This window comes from Pseudorca crassidens, chromosome 3, assembly GCF_039906515.1.
Source record: "Pseudorca crassidens isolate mPseCra1 chromosome 3, mPseCra1.hap1, whole genome shotgun sequence".
Classification (NCBI taxonomy): Eukaryota; Metazoa; Chordata; class Mammalia; order Artiodactyla; family Delphinidae; genus Pseudorca; species Pseudorca crassidens.
This window is the reverse complement of record NC_090298.1, coordinates 51,015,604-51,028,767: the sequence shown is the minus strand read 5'-3', so window position 1 is coordinate 51,028,767 and position 13,164 is coordinate 51,015,604. Positions and strand designations below refer to the sequence as shown.

General features: G+C 33.7%; 1 protein-coding gene across 6 annotated transcripts in view; it reads right to left on the bottom strand.

Moving 5' to 3' along the window:
- The window catches only part of RNF180 (ring finger protein 180), a 283,728-nt gene that overhangs the window by 209,667 nt on the left and 60,897 nt on the right, over positions 1-13,164 (bottom strand). For 5 of the 6 annotated variants that reach the window (XR_010941972.1, XM_067730795.1, XM_067730799.1 and 2 more), the window contains exons 4-5: positions 10,952-11,908; positions 8,075-8,110 (exon numbers count right to left, since the gene is read on the bottom strand). Coding sequence is in view for 5 of the 6 variants with exons in the window: in XM_067730795.1 (XP_067586896.1) it covers positions 8,075-8,110; positions 10,952-11,908 (993 nt within the window). In the remaining variant the exon portion in view is untranslated. The remainder of the gene's footprint in view (positions 1-8,074; positions 8,111-10,951; positions 11,909-13,164) is intronic. The other variant, XM_067730797.1, reaches the window with a different exon arrangement.

The following is a 13,164-nucleotide window of genomic DNA, read 5'->3' as shown; positions in this document are numbered from 1 at the left end:
ACACCATTGTAAAGCAATTATACTCCAATAAAGATGTTTAAAAAAACCCAAAATGTGGGGGAGGGGAGTGAAAAATGTAGACCTTCTAGAATGTGTTTTACCTTAAATTTCAACCAGTTTTGAAAAATAAATATAAATTAATATATATGAACCCAAAGATAACCACAGATCAAAAACCTACAATAAAAATACAAATACCAGATAGAAAGGAACATAACCATACCACTAAAAAATAATTAAACCACAAGGGAAGAGACTAAAAGAAGAACAGAGAAGAACTACAAAAACTACCAGAAGACAAGTAACAAAATGGCAGTAACTACCTACATATTAAAAATCACTGTAAATGTAAATGGACTAAATGCTCCAATCAAAAGACACAGAGAGGGCTGACTGGTTAAAAATAACAAGAGCCATCTATCTGCTGACTACAAGAGACTCACTTCTGAGCTAAACACACATATAGTCTTAAAGTGAGAGGCTGGAAAAAGATATTTCATGTAAATAGCAACAAGAATGCTGGGGTAGCAATACTCATATGAGACAAAGTAGACAGTAAAACAAAGTGTATAAAAAAAAGAAGGGCTTTATATAATGATAAAGGAATCAATATAAGAACTGTATATAAAACTCACTAACATATACATACCTAAAATAGGAGCATCTACATATATAAAGCAAATATTAACAGACATAAAGAGAGAAACTGACAATACTACAGTAATAGTAGGAGACTTTAACCACCCACTTACATAATTGGAGAGATCATTCAGACAGAAAATCAATATGGGAAATACGGGAAAATCAATACGGGAAAAGTAGTCCTAAAAGACACATTAGACCAGTTGGGCTTAATAGATATCTATAGGACATTTCAACCAAACACAGAAGAAAACACATTCTTTTCAAGTGCAAATGGAACATTCTCCAGGATATATCACATGCTTTGCCACAAAGAAGTCTCAACAAATTTAAGAGGATATAAATTATACCAAGTATTTTTTCTGGCAACACAGAATGAAACCAGAAGTTAACTGCAGGAAGAAAAATGGTAACAACACAAAAATACATGGAGACTAAAAAAAATGCTACTAAAAAAAAAATGGGTCAATGATAAATCAAAGAGAAAATCAGAAAATACCTCGAGACAAATGAAAAAAACCCCGCAACCTTCCAAAATCCATGGCATGCAGCAAAAGCAGTTCTAAGAGGGAAGCTTATAGTGATATAGGTCTATTTCAAGAAATGAGAAAAATCTCAATTAAACAATCTAACCTACCATCTAAAGTAATTAGAAAAAGAAGTATAAACAAAGTATAAAATCAGCAGAAAGAAGGAAATAACAGAGATTAGCAAGGATATAAATAAAATAGAGGCAAAAAAGAAGAAAAACCAATGAAACCAAGAGCTGTTTTTTTGAAAACATAAAGTTGATAAGCCTTTAGACAGTCTCATCAACAACAATAAAAGAAAGGACCCAAATAAACAAAATAAGACATGAAAAAGGACAAATAACATCCAATATGACAGAGACACAAAAAATCATAAGAGAATACTACAAACAGCTATATGCCAACAAACTGGAAAACCTAGAAGAAATGGACAAGTTTCTAGAAACATGCAACCTTCAAAGACTGAATCAAGAAGAAACAGACAATCAGAACAGACCAATCACTAGTAGTGGAATTGAATTTGTAATTAAAAAAAAAAAACTTCCAGCAAACAAAAGTCTAGAACCAGATAGCTTTACAGGGGAATTCTAGCAAACATGTAAGTAAGAGCTAATACCTATCTTTCTCAAACTATTCCAAAAAAACTGAAGAAGAGGGAATACTCCCAAATTCATTCTATAAGGCCATAATTACCCTGATATCAAAACAAGACAAAAAAACTACAAAAAACAAACCAAAATTAGAGGCCTTTATCTCTGATGAATACAGATGTAAAATCTTCAACAAAATACTGATAAACCAAATTCAATGATACATAAAAAGGATTAAAAAACATGATCAAGTGGGATTTATTCCAGGAGTGCAAGGATGGTTCAATACCCAGAAATCAGTCAATGTGACACACCACATTAACCAAGTAAAGGATAAAAGTCACAAGATCATCTCAATAAATGCAGAAAAAGCATTTGACAACATCCATTCATGATAAAAACTCTCATCAAAGTAGGTATACAGGGCACATATCTCAACATAATAAAGGCTGTTTATTACAAACCCACAGCTAACATCATATTCAACAGTAAAAAGCTAAAAGCTTTTCTTCTAAAATCAGGAACAAGACAGGGATGCTCACTCTCACTGCTCCTTCTTAACATAGTATTGGACGTTCTAGCCAAAGCAATCAGGCAAGAAAAAAAAAAAGAAAAGAAAAGGCATCCAAATTAGAAGCAAAGAAGTAAAACTGTCATTATTTGCAGATCACATGGTAGTATATACAGAAAATCCTAATGTCTCCATCAAAAACTACAAGAACTAATAAATGAATTCAGTAAAGTTGTAGAATACAAGATTAATATATAGAAATCTGTTCTTTTCTATACACGAAAAATAATGAACTATCAGAGAGAGAAAGCAAGAAAACAATTCTATTTAAATTTTCATCAAAAAGAGTAAAATTCCTAGAAATAAAGTTAACCAAGGAGGTTAAAAACGTGCAATCTGAAAACCATGCAACACTGAAGAAAGAAACTGAAGATGATACAAATAAATGGAAAGACCCCATGTACATGGATTGGAAGAAATAATATTATTAAAATTACCACACTACCCAAGGCAATCTACTGATTTAATGCAATCCCTAACAAAATACCCATGACATTTTTCACAGAACTAGAACAAGTAATCCTAAAATTTATATGGAACCTCAAAAGACCTCAAATTGCCAGAGCAATCTTGATAAAAAAAAAGAGCAAAGCTGATTTCAGACAATACTACAAAGCTACAGTAAACAAAACAGAATGGTACTGACACAAAAAAAGACATGTAGATCAACAGAACAGAATAAAGAGCCCAGAAATAAACCCATGCACCTAAGGTCAATTACTCTACCACAAAGGATGCAAGAATATACAATAGAGAAAAGACAGTCTCTTCAACAAGTGGTGCTGGGAAAACTGGACTGATCCATGTAAAAGAATGAAATTAGAACACTTTCTCACACCATATACAAAATTAAACTCAAAATGGATTAAAGACCTAAATGTATGACTTTAAACTACAAAACTCCTAGAAAAGAACATAGGCAGAATACTCTTTGACACAAATTGTAACATTCTGAGAGATCAGTCTCCTAAGGCAAAAGAAATAAAAGCAAAAATAAACAGGACCTAATTAAACTTAAAAGCTTTTTCATAGCAAAAGAAACCATCAAAAAAAAAAAAAAAGACAATCTACTGAATAGGAAAAAAAAATTTGCAAATGATTTGACCAATAAGGGGTTAATATCCAAAATATATAAACAGCTTATGTAACTCAATATCAAAAAACCAAACTACTGGGGCTTCCCTGGTGGCGCAGTGGTTGAGAGTCCGCCTGCCGATGCAGGGGACACAGGTTCGTGCCCTGGTCCGGGAAGATCCCACATGCCACGGAGCAGCTGGGCCAGTAAGCCATGGCCGCTGAGCCTGTGCATCTGGAGCCTGTGCTCCGCAACAGGAGAGGCCACAACGGTAAGAGGCCCGCGTATCGCAACAAAACAAAACAAAACAAAACTACCCAATCAAAAAGTGGGCAGAAGACCCGAATAGACATCTTTCCAAAGAAGATATACAGATGGCCAACAGGCACATGAAAAGATGCTCAACATTGCTAATCATCAGACAAATCAAAACCACAATGAGGTATCACCTCACACCTGTCAGAATGGCTATCATCAAAAAGACCATAAATAACACATGTTAGCAAGGATGTGGATTAAAGGGAACCCTCAGGGTTTCCCTGGTGGCGCAGTGGTTGAGAGTCCGCCTGCTGATGCAGGGGACGCAGGTTCGTACCCTGGTCCGGGAAGATCCCACATGCTGCAGAGCGGCTGGGCCCATGAGCCATGGCCGCTGAGCCTGCGCGTCCAGAGCCTGTGCTCCGCAACGGGAGAGGCCACAACAGTGAGAGGCCCGCGTACCGCAAAAAAAAAAAAAAAAAGGGAACCCTCAGTGCACTGCTGCTGGGAATGAAAACTGGTGCAGGCACCATGGAAAACAGTATGGAGGTTTCTCAAAAAACTAAAAATAAAACTACCATATGAACCAGCAATTCCATTCTTGGGTACATATCTGAAGAAAACAAAACCACTAATTCAAAAAGATACACACACCCCAATCTTCACAGCAGCATATATACTACAGCCAAGATATGAAAGCAACCTAAGTGTCCATCAAGAGGTGAACAGATAAAGAATTGTGTGTGATGGGTGCTTGTGTGTGTGTATATATATACACACACAATGGAAAATTCCAGTAAAATGTGTTATCTAATTAAAATTTTAGTTATTTTCATTACTGAAGCTTTTTATTTCAATACACCATTAATTTTCTTCTTTAGAAACAGAACAAATGGGGAATAACTGTTCAATACATGAATTACTATTATGATTCAGAAGCACAAAAATTTTATTTTAAAAAGATAACCAAAAATATGTTTAGAATATGATTTGTGTATGATTTCAACATGATGAATCAAGTGATAAAAGATTAAGTGGACTCCTTCAAAATCTGTGAAAAATTATCCCTATGTGCAAATCCAGGAAAATGAAACTTATGCCTTTGTGGAAAATGCATATCTTCTCTAGGTAAACACACATGAGTAGGTCTTTAATATAATTTATTGACCTCTATTCTCCTCAGTGCCTAAATCACACCCTCATAATAATACAAGTAGTCTTAACTCAGTTAGTTAACTCAGAACAATGCAATATAATCATTGTAGATGGTTCATTGATTTATTAAAAACCATGATACTTGGTCAATTATTTTATATTTTCATGCACAACATGCCACAGAAATGTAAGGTAAACTCTTTTCACAATAGTTTCCTGTGGGTTTTAAAGAGACATTTTCTTTTATTCGTATTAAATAAGCTCAAGGTTAAGAAATGTCAACACAGCAGGACAAACAAAATGTTTAAATAGAATTATTTTAAAATATTATACAGCCATACTAGTGGCAGCTTTACATTCTCTCAATCCAGAGGAAGAAATATTCTTCCACAGGATGAAGTTTTAAAATTTCCTCAGAATGCTAATATTTCAGTCTTTGCATGATTATACTAGCCACTTTGACAAACTACGTGGGCCAACAAAAGTCTCAAAGGAAATTAGAAAACAGTTTGAACTGAATTAAAAACACAACATTAAAGTCATGGGTTGTAGCTCATGCAGTAACTAAAGGGAAATTTATAGCAATAAATGCTTAGATGAGATAAAAAAGGATTTCCAATCGAAAACTTAAGTTTCTCCCATTAAAAATATTTTATAAGAGAAAGGAAAATAAAGTCAAAGCAAGCAGAAGGAAGTCAGTAATAAAAGTAAGACCAGAAATCAATGACTTTGAAAACAAAAATAGAAAAAAATAATTGAAATCAAAAGCTGGTTCTTTGAAAAGATCAGTAAAATTGATAAACCTCTAGCAAAACTAAAAGCAAGAGGGGAGGGGAGCGGGGGAGAGAAGAAGAGATGAGACACAAATTGCTATTATCAGGATTGAAAAGGGGATATCATTACAGACCCAACAGACATTAAAGGGATAATAAGGGAATACTATGAACATTCTACACACATATTTTCAACAACTTAGATAATTCATTGAAAACAACTACCAAAATTATCCAATATGAAATAGACAACCTGAATTGTCCTATAAACATTAAAGAAACTGAATTCATAGTTAAATTCACCTCTTTCACCCACCCCCACCCCCAAAACCTCCAGGCCCAGGTAGTTTCATTACCAAATATTTAAGAAAAAGTAATATTAATTCTTCACAATATTTTCCATAAAACACAACAGGAAAGAACAATTCTTAATTCATTTTATAAGGCCAGCACTACCATGCTATCAAATCAGAAAAACACTGTACAAAAATAGAGTAAGCATCAGGATAATATCCTTCATGTACAGAGGCAAAAAAACAAAGAAACTAAAAAAACGCTCAAAAAATACTGGCAAGTAGTATCCAGCAATATACAGAAATAAAAATACAACATAACAAAGTATTTACTGTGGGAATGAAACACTGGCTCAATATCTGCTAATCACTTAATATTCACATTAAAAACACATAATCATATCAGTTGATACAGAAAAAGCATTTAACAAAATTCAACATCCACTCATGATAAAAATTTCCACAAACTAGGAATAGAAAAAACTTCCTCAGCCTGATAAAGGGCATCTACCTAAAACCCATACCTAACATAATACTTAATGGTGAAAGACTGAGTGCTTTCCTCCTAACATCAGGAAAAAGACAAGGATACCTGCTCTCATCACTTCTACTCAACACTCTACTAGATGATCTAGCTCATTCAATAACACACACAAAAAATAATCAAATTGGAAAGGAAGAAGTAAGACTGTTTTTATTTGCAGACATGATCATCTAAGTAGAAAACCCAGTGAAATCTACAAAACCCCTGCTATTCCTGATAGGTAAAATTAGAAAGGCTGTAAGATATAAGATCAACACCAAAAATCAATTGTATTTCTATATATTATTCATGAACAAATGGAAATTAAGATTTAATAAAATAATACTATTTACCAACAGTATAAAAATATAAATACTTAGGGATAAATCTGACAAGAGATGTCAAAGATCTGTACTATCAACAGCACAAGATATAAAGTCAAAACAAAATCAATTATGCTTCTGTAAACTAGCGAAATACAATTATAAATCAAAACAATTTTTTAAACTAACAATAACAGAAAAAGTAAATACTTAGGTATAAATCTAACAGTATACGCACACATTCTGAATGCTGAAAACTGCAAAATACTGATGAAAGAAATCAAAGACCTAAATAAAAGGAGAGACATATCATGTTCATGGACTGGAAAAATAAACACAGTAAAGATTTTGGTTCTCCCCAAGTTGGTCTATTTTTTGTAAAGATAAAAATGTTGATTCTAAATTTTATATGGAAAGGCAAAGGAACTAGAATAAAACAATTTTGAAAATGAAAAATAAAGTTGGTGGAATCTCAGTACCCCATTTTAATGACTTAGTTTAAAGCTACAATAAACAAGAAAGAGGTCTATTGGCAAAGGGAGAGACAGAGAAATAAACTGAACAGAATACAGAGTCCAGAAAAAGACCACACATATAGAGCCAGTTGATTTCTGACAAAGCTGAAAAAGCATTTCAACGGAGAAAGGACAGTGTTTTCAACAAATAGTTCTGGAACAATCAAGCATCTCTATGCAAAACAAGGGACCTCAGCCTAAATCGCACACCTTATTAAAAAAAAACTCAAAATGAGTCATAATTCTCAATATAAAATTTAAAACTATATAACTTTTATAAGAAACCATAGGAGAAAATCTTCATAACCTAGGGTTAGGCAAAGAGTTCTTAGGACACCAAAAACACGATCCATTAAAAATAAATTTGAGAAACTGGACTTCATCAAAATTAAATGTTTCTTCTATAGGAAAAAAAAATTCTTTCTGAGAGAATAAAAGTACAAGCTACAGACTGGGAGATAATCTTTACAAATCACATACTCAATGAAGGACATACATCCAAAGTATATAAAGAACTTTCAAAATTCAACACAAAGAACACAACCCAATTAAGAAAATGACTAAAAGATTTGAAAAGATACTTCACTAAACAATATATATAAATGGCAAAATAAGCACTTGAAAAATGGTGAACATCATTAGGGAAATGTCATTAGGGAAATGCAAACTAAAACCAAAATGTGATACCATTATGTATCTATTAATGTCAATATTTTAAGAGTACTAGGTGTTTGTGAGGATACACTGCAAAAGGAACTCTCATATATTGCTGCTTGGAATACAAAATAGTATAGCCATTCAGAAAAACAATTTGACAGTTACTTACCATATGATCCAGCAATCCCACTCCTGGACATTTACCCTAGAGAAATGAAAGCTTAGGTTCACACAAAAACCTGTACATGAATGTTTATAACAGCTCTATTCATAACTGCCAAAACCTGGAATAACCTACCTCTGCTCAACAAGTAAATGAATAAACTGTGGTTCATTCATACAATGGAATACTATTAAGGAATAAGAATAACAAACTAGAGATATATGCAACAACTTGGATGAATCTCACAGGTAATTATGCTGAGTAAAAGAAGCCAGTCTCAAAACATTACATACTATGTGTTCTAATTTTATAACATTACATTATTTTATAAAATTATCAAAAAGACAAACTAAAGTAATGGAGAACAGATCAGTGGTCTTCAGGAATTAGGCATGGGACAAGGGTGTGATTATAAAGATATAATCATGGCACAATTATAAAGGCACAAGGGAAATTTGGGGTGGGGCTGATGGAACTGTTCTGGACCCCCACTGTGGTGGTTGTTATATGAATCTATACATATGTTTAAATTATAATGCTGTATGCCAAGAATAAATGAACTTTATTGCATGATAATTAAAAAAGAAAACCAAAACCGAAAAGACTGTGTTGAATAAAAAAAGGGTTTGCTCAGCACTCTTTCCCCAAAGTAGATGCTCAATTAACATTTGCTGAACAAAAACACTGAAAACTGGCTGTAGTTTCTGCTTTAACAATAATCTCATTTACATCCCTAAACTTCAAAAATTTAAGTAACTTTTTGTAGCATCATTAACATTTTCTATCATGGTATCTGCCACAGAAAGATGTCTAGTTTACACACAAAAAAATTTTAAATATCAAATGAAAGTCAGAAATCTAGATATCCCAACCAATTATTTTAAACTTTAAAAAGATTACCATTAATAATAGGTAACTTTTTCTTTATATCTTGTATGCATATCTTTCTCATTAAAAAAGGGGCAGGATCTGTTTGGAAGTCATTACCCAAAGGCATGATATACAAAACAGATATCTGATATCTGTTTTAGAATCAACTAATCTTTATTAAACATTAAACAAGCTGAATAGATAAGCCATTAATTTTTCTCGAATATCAACTCTTCCTAGGACTTATCCTTTTCCTTGAATTAGTAAAACTATTAAAAATTCTTCTTCCTTCTGACTCAAACCACAGTGTGTACTCACACTGTGAATTCATGTCATTTCTATGCTGCTACCTGTTTTTAGATTTTCTTTGCTAAGGACACATTGGGCATTTGTTTGCCTGTAGCTTCCGTGCAATCAACCAAACCTATTAGGATCCCACCATATCATTCCTGTACTGACTTGTCACAGGTCTGACTAAGACTCATTCACTTCGATCAGTTAGCTAAACAGATTGGTTAAATCACATGTGTGTGAATGAATAAAAGCAACCTTATCAAAAAAAAAAAGAGGACCATTAATTTTGGTCTTACTTTGCTTTCAACTGTGTGAAAAAGAGTGTTCCTATGCTAGAAAATGATTAAAAATATAACAGGTTTTCAGAAGTACCTAGCTTAAGAATTATACACATTTTGAAAATTGTAAAAATGTTATTTGCATATTTACAGCACAGAACAAGTATAATTTTCATACTTCTTTGAACTCTCTATTTGTTAAGAGAATTATTTTAGAACCCTCCACATTGTTTTTAAGGTATTTGTTCTGTTCACTTAACATATGATCATCTCCAATTTATCTAGATTTAAGTCAAATTTTCAATAAAATTTTTGAATTTTACAGTTTTGATAAGTTAAACTATAAAGTATATTATAATGGTGCTAAAACATATTCTTTTTTACATCCTACAGTATATGCTTTGATGTCACATTACACCATCACTTGCAAAGAAACCAAATTGAAATGCTTTTCTCAGAAACCAGTCAAAAATACAAAAACAATTACTTATACTATCTAACCAAAAGATGAAAAATACCTAACATGATTGAGGCACTTAATGCAGTAATTTTATTTTATTCAGTCCATGACTAGAATCATAAACAATAATGAGTTTGCTTAACTAAGAATGAACTATTATGTAAAGTTGTAACTTTCTGTATTTTAGCCCTGAGGACACTGTTAATATTCAATATACTAATTAATAAGAACTGCTATCTATTATGACCAAATAATGAAGGCAATTTGCAAAAATAGTTTATACAGAAATAAGCTGGTCCTCAAACTTCTAAATTTTCATAAGCACCTCATCCACTGGTTTTAATTGGTTTCCTCAGTGCCTAATATTGGTTTCCTTCACACCCCCCACCCCTGAACGTATCATTATAGGTATAGGAGTTCAAACCACAGAGAAACACCCTCTCCTATAAAATTACAGTAAGGGTCAATTATCCTTTAGATAATTTTCACAATTTAGCACAGTTAACCATATCTGGCTAATGTGGGCACATAATTAAACAGGGCTCCTTGAAAATATCCATTTAAACTAAATGTAATGAAAGTGAATGAATTTGTCACTACATTGGATTTACTTAGGGAAACATTTTTGTTTCAATTTAACCTGAAAAAACAGCACTGCAAAACAACCCTAACATGAATATATTTAAAATGTGTATGACAACCTAGTCTCAATATCATGAGATGAATATTCCTATAAAATATTAGCAAAATTGGGAAAAACTTCACAAAAGGGCATTTTCTGAACATGTGTAAGCACAGAGACATGGTTATACATGTCAGTTATGATAGAGCTACATGATCATTAAGTTCTCTTGGGAGAAATGTCATTTCAAAAATCACTCAAATCAAGTTTTTATAATATAGGTAATTCAAAGTTAGCTCCTCTCCCCAAAGGCTGACATTTATAAAACAGAATTTTTAGTAAACTCTTTTAAAAATTACCTGCTTCTGCAGCCATCTTTCATGCCTTCGTTGTTTCCGTCTCAGAGTCTTCAGCTTGCTCTTTTCTCTCTTACTGAGCCTCTGATTAATGGCACCCAATGAAAAACTGCCTGAGTGCAGGAAGTCCAGAGGAGAGAGGTGCTCTTCCTGGTCTGGGGCCTCCAGTGTGCCCCTGCCAGCTGAGGGCAGGTCCATCAGGAAAGTCAGGTTGTTAGAACTAGCATGGCCAGAGTACACTGCAGAAGCTTCTAGACCACACTGAAATTCTCCTCCTCTTTGTGTCTGGGTCTCACGGGGAGTCACTGAAAATCTTTGCAGCAGCATATTAGGATCAAAACTGGATGAAATCTGAAAGGAACGGTTATTTTTACTCGATTCTAAAGGCAAGCCCGAAAGGTCAATAGGCTGCGTTTCATTTAGCCTGGGATACACAGTAGTCTTACTATGGATTTCATATAAAGTGGGTAATAAAGTCAGTTTCTCACTGATGTCCAGATCCAAGCTATGTGATTTTCTATGAAAAGCTTTCGTAGTGCATCTGCCAGTCACAAGCCGCGGAACAAGAAGCTGACATTTTGGATCTGCTTTGAAGAGCAGTTTTTCGTTCTTCATCTTGAAATACGTTGACCGTACCTCCAGGCAGAGTGCTTCCGTTAATCTTCCAGGGCCATTATTATTTTGGGCCATGTTTAAAAGCCCGTGATTTCTGTTTTTGGAGGCGTCACCTCTCAGCAGAGTTTCCATGTCACAACCTGACTGAACTCTAGGATGTGACAAGTATTTCAGCGAGGGTCTCATTAGTCGGCCTGACCGTGTTGGCTGATAATCGGTCCGGCTTTTGGAGAGATGTACAGCTGCAAGCTGGCCACAGGAACATTTTGGAGTGCTGACAAAATTAAAGCCCCCTAAACGGGCCCCACAGAAAGGGCAATTCAGTTTTCCAACTGTCCACTGGGCCTACAGGTAATAAAGGAAAATAAAAACAATTCTTTCTTTGTAAAGTAACCAAAGAGAATGTGAGCTGTTTTTTTGTTTGTGGTTTTATTGTTTGTTTGTTTGTTTTTTAAAGCCGACCACATGAAAGTTTTCTATGCCACAGAAAAGGCCAGCATTCTGTTTTCTGATTAGTAGACAAAACAGTCTACTAGATGGAAACAAGCCTTCCAATAAATAGAGATAAGAAGCTCCAAAGGTCTAGAATGATAACATATTGCACATCACACCCATCTAAACGACACTCCTAAGAATTCTAAAAGTCTCTTAAACAATAGGCTGAATATGGATACAGTGTGAACTAATGAAAAGAAAAATACACTATGGAACCAGGAAGCAAATCAGTCTACAGAGCTTAATTTGCAAGTAAAATCTCACAGAAAAGTGTCTGTTTTGATACACTTCTTGCATACCAAGCACTGTGGGAGGGAACTTTACCCAGCCAACAGAATAAAGCTCTTCCTGCCTTTTTACATACAACCAAAAGATATTGGTTGCATACATCAGTTATTTCATTTTCTATACTCAGATTACAAATTAATAATGAACTAACTTAAAGTTATCTTTTCAACAGAGATAGTAGGACATCTACAGTGTCCTAATACATTTTCTAAAGTTCAGGACACTAATAAGCAGTGCACTGGCATTTTCCCAGGAAATCATTACAATGTGAGAATGGATGCAAGGGATATCTAGCTAATGTTATTCTTTAACAAAAAAAGTAAGCTAGTCAGTGGAGAAAGGCAACTACATTGTTCCAAAAATCATATTACTTATACTTTTCTAATACTTAGCTTTTTTGAATTATGAGAAATAATGATGCCACACTGACAAGATGAATTCCTACTCATAATATTTCATTAAGGATCCTTAAAAGTGTGTTTTTTTGATACTGATTGTGCCAATAAGAGTCATTAATTTTCCAGTTTATTTTACATTTGTGTAATGAGACACATAGGATATTTCATTCACTCAATAGGTACTGTTCTAGGTGCTGGGGATATAGTACATAATGAACAAAATATAAAAACTTCTGACTTCATGGAGTTTTATTCTAGTAGAGGAGCTAGGTAACTAACAAGATCAGTAAGCCCTTTGTGTGTGTGTGTATATATATGCATATGTGGATGTGTATATGAATGTGTATAATAATTTATATATGTCATATATACTTAAGCATATTTAAAGTTCTATATATCACTTATAATGTGTGTGTAAAA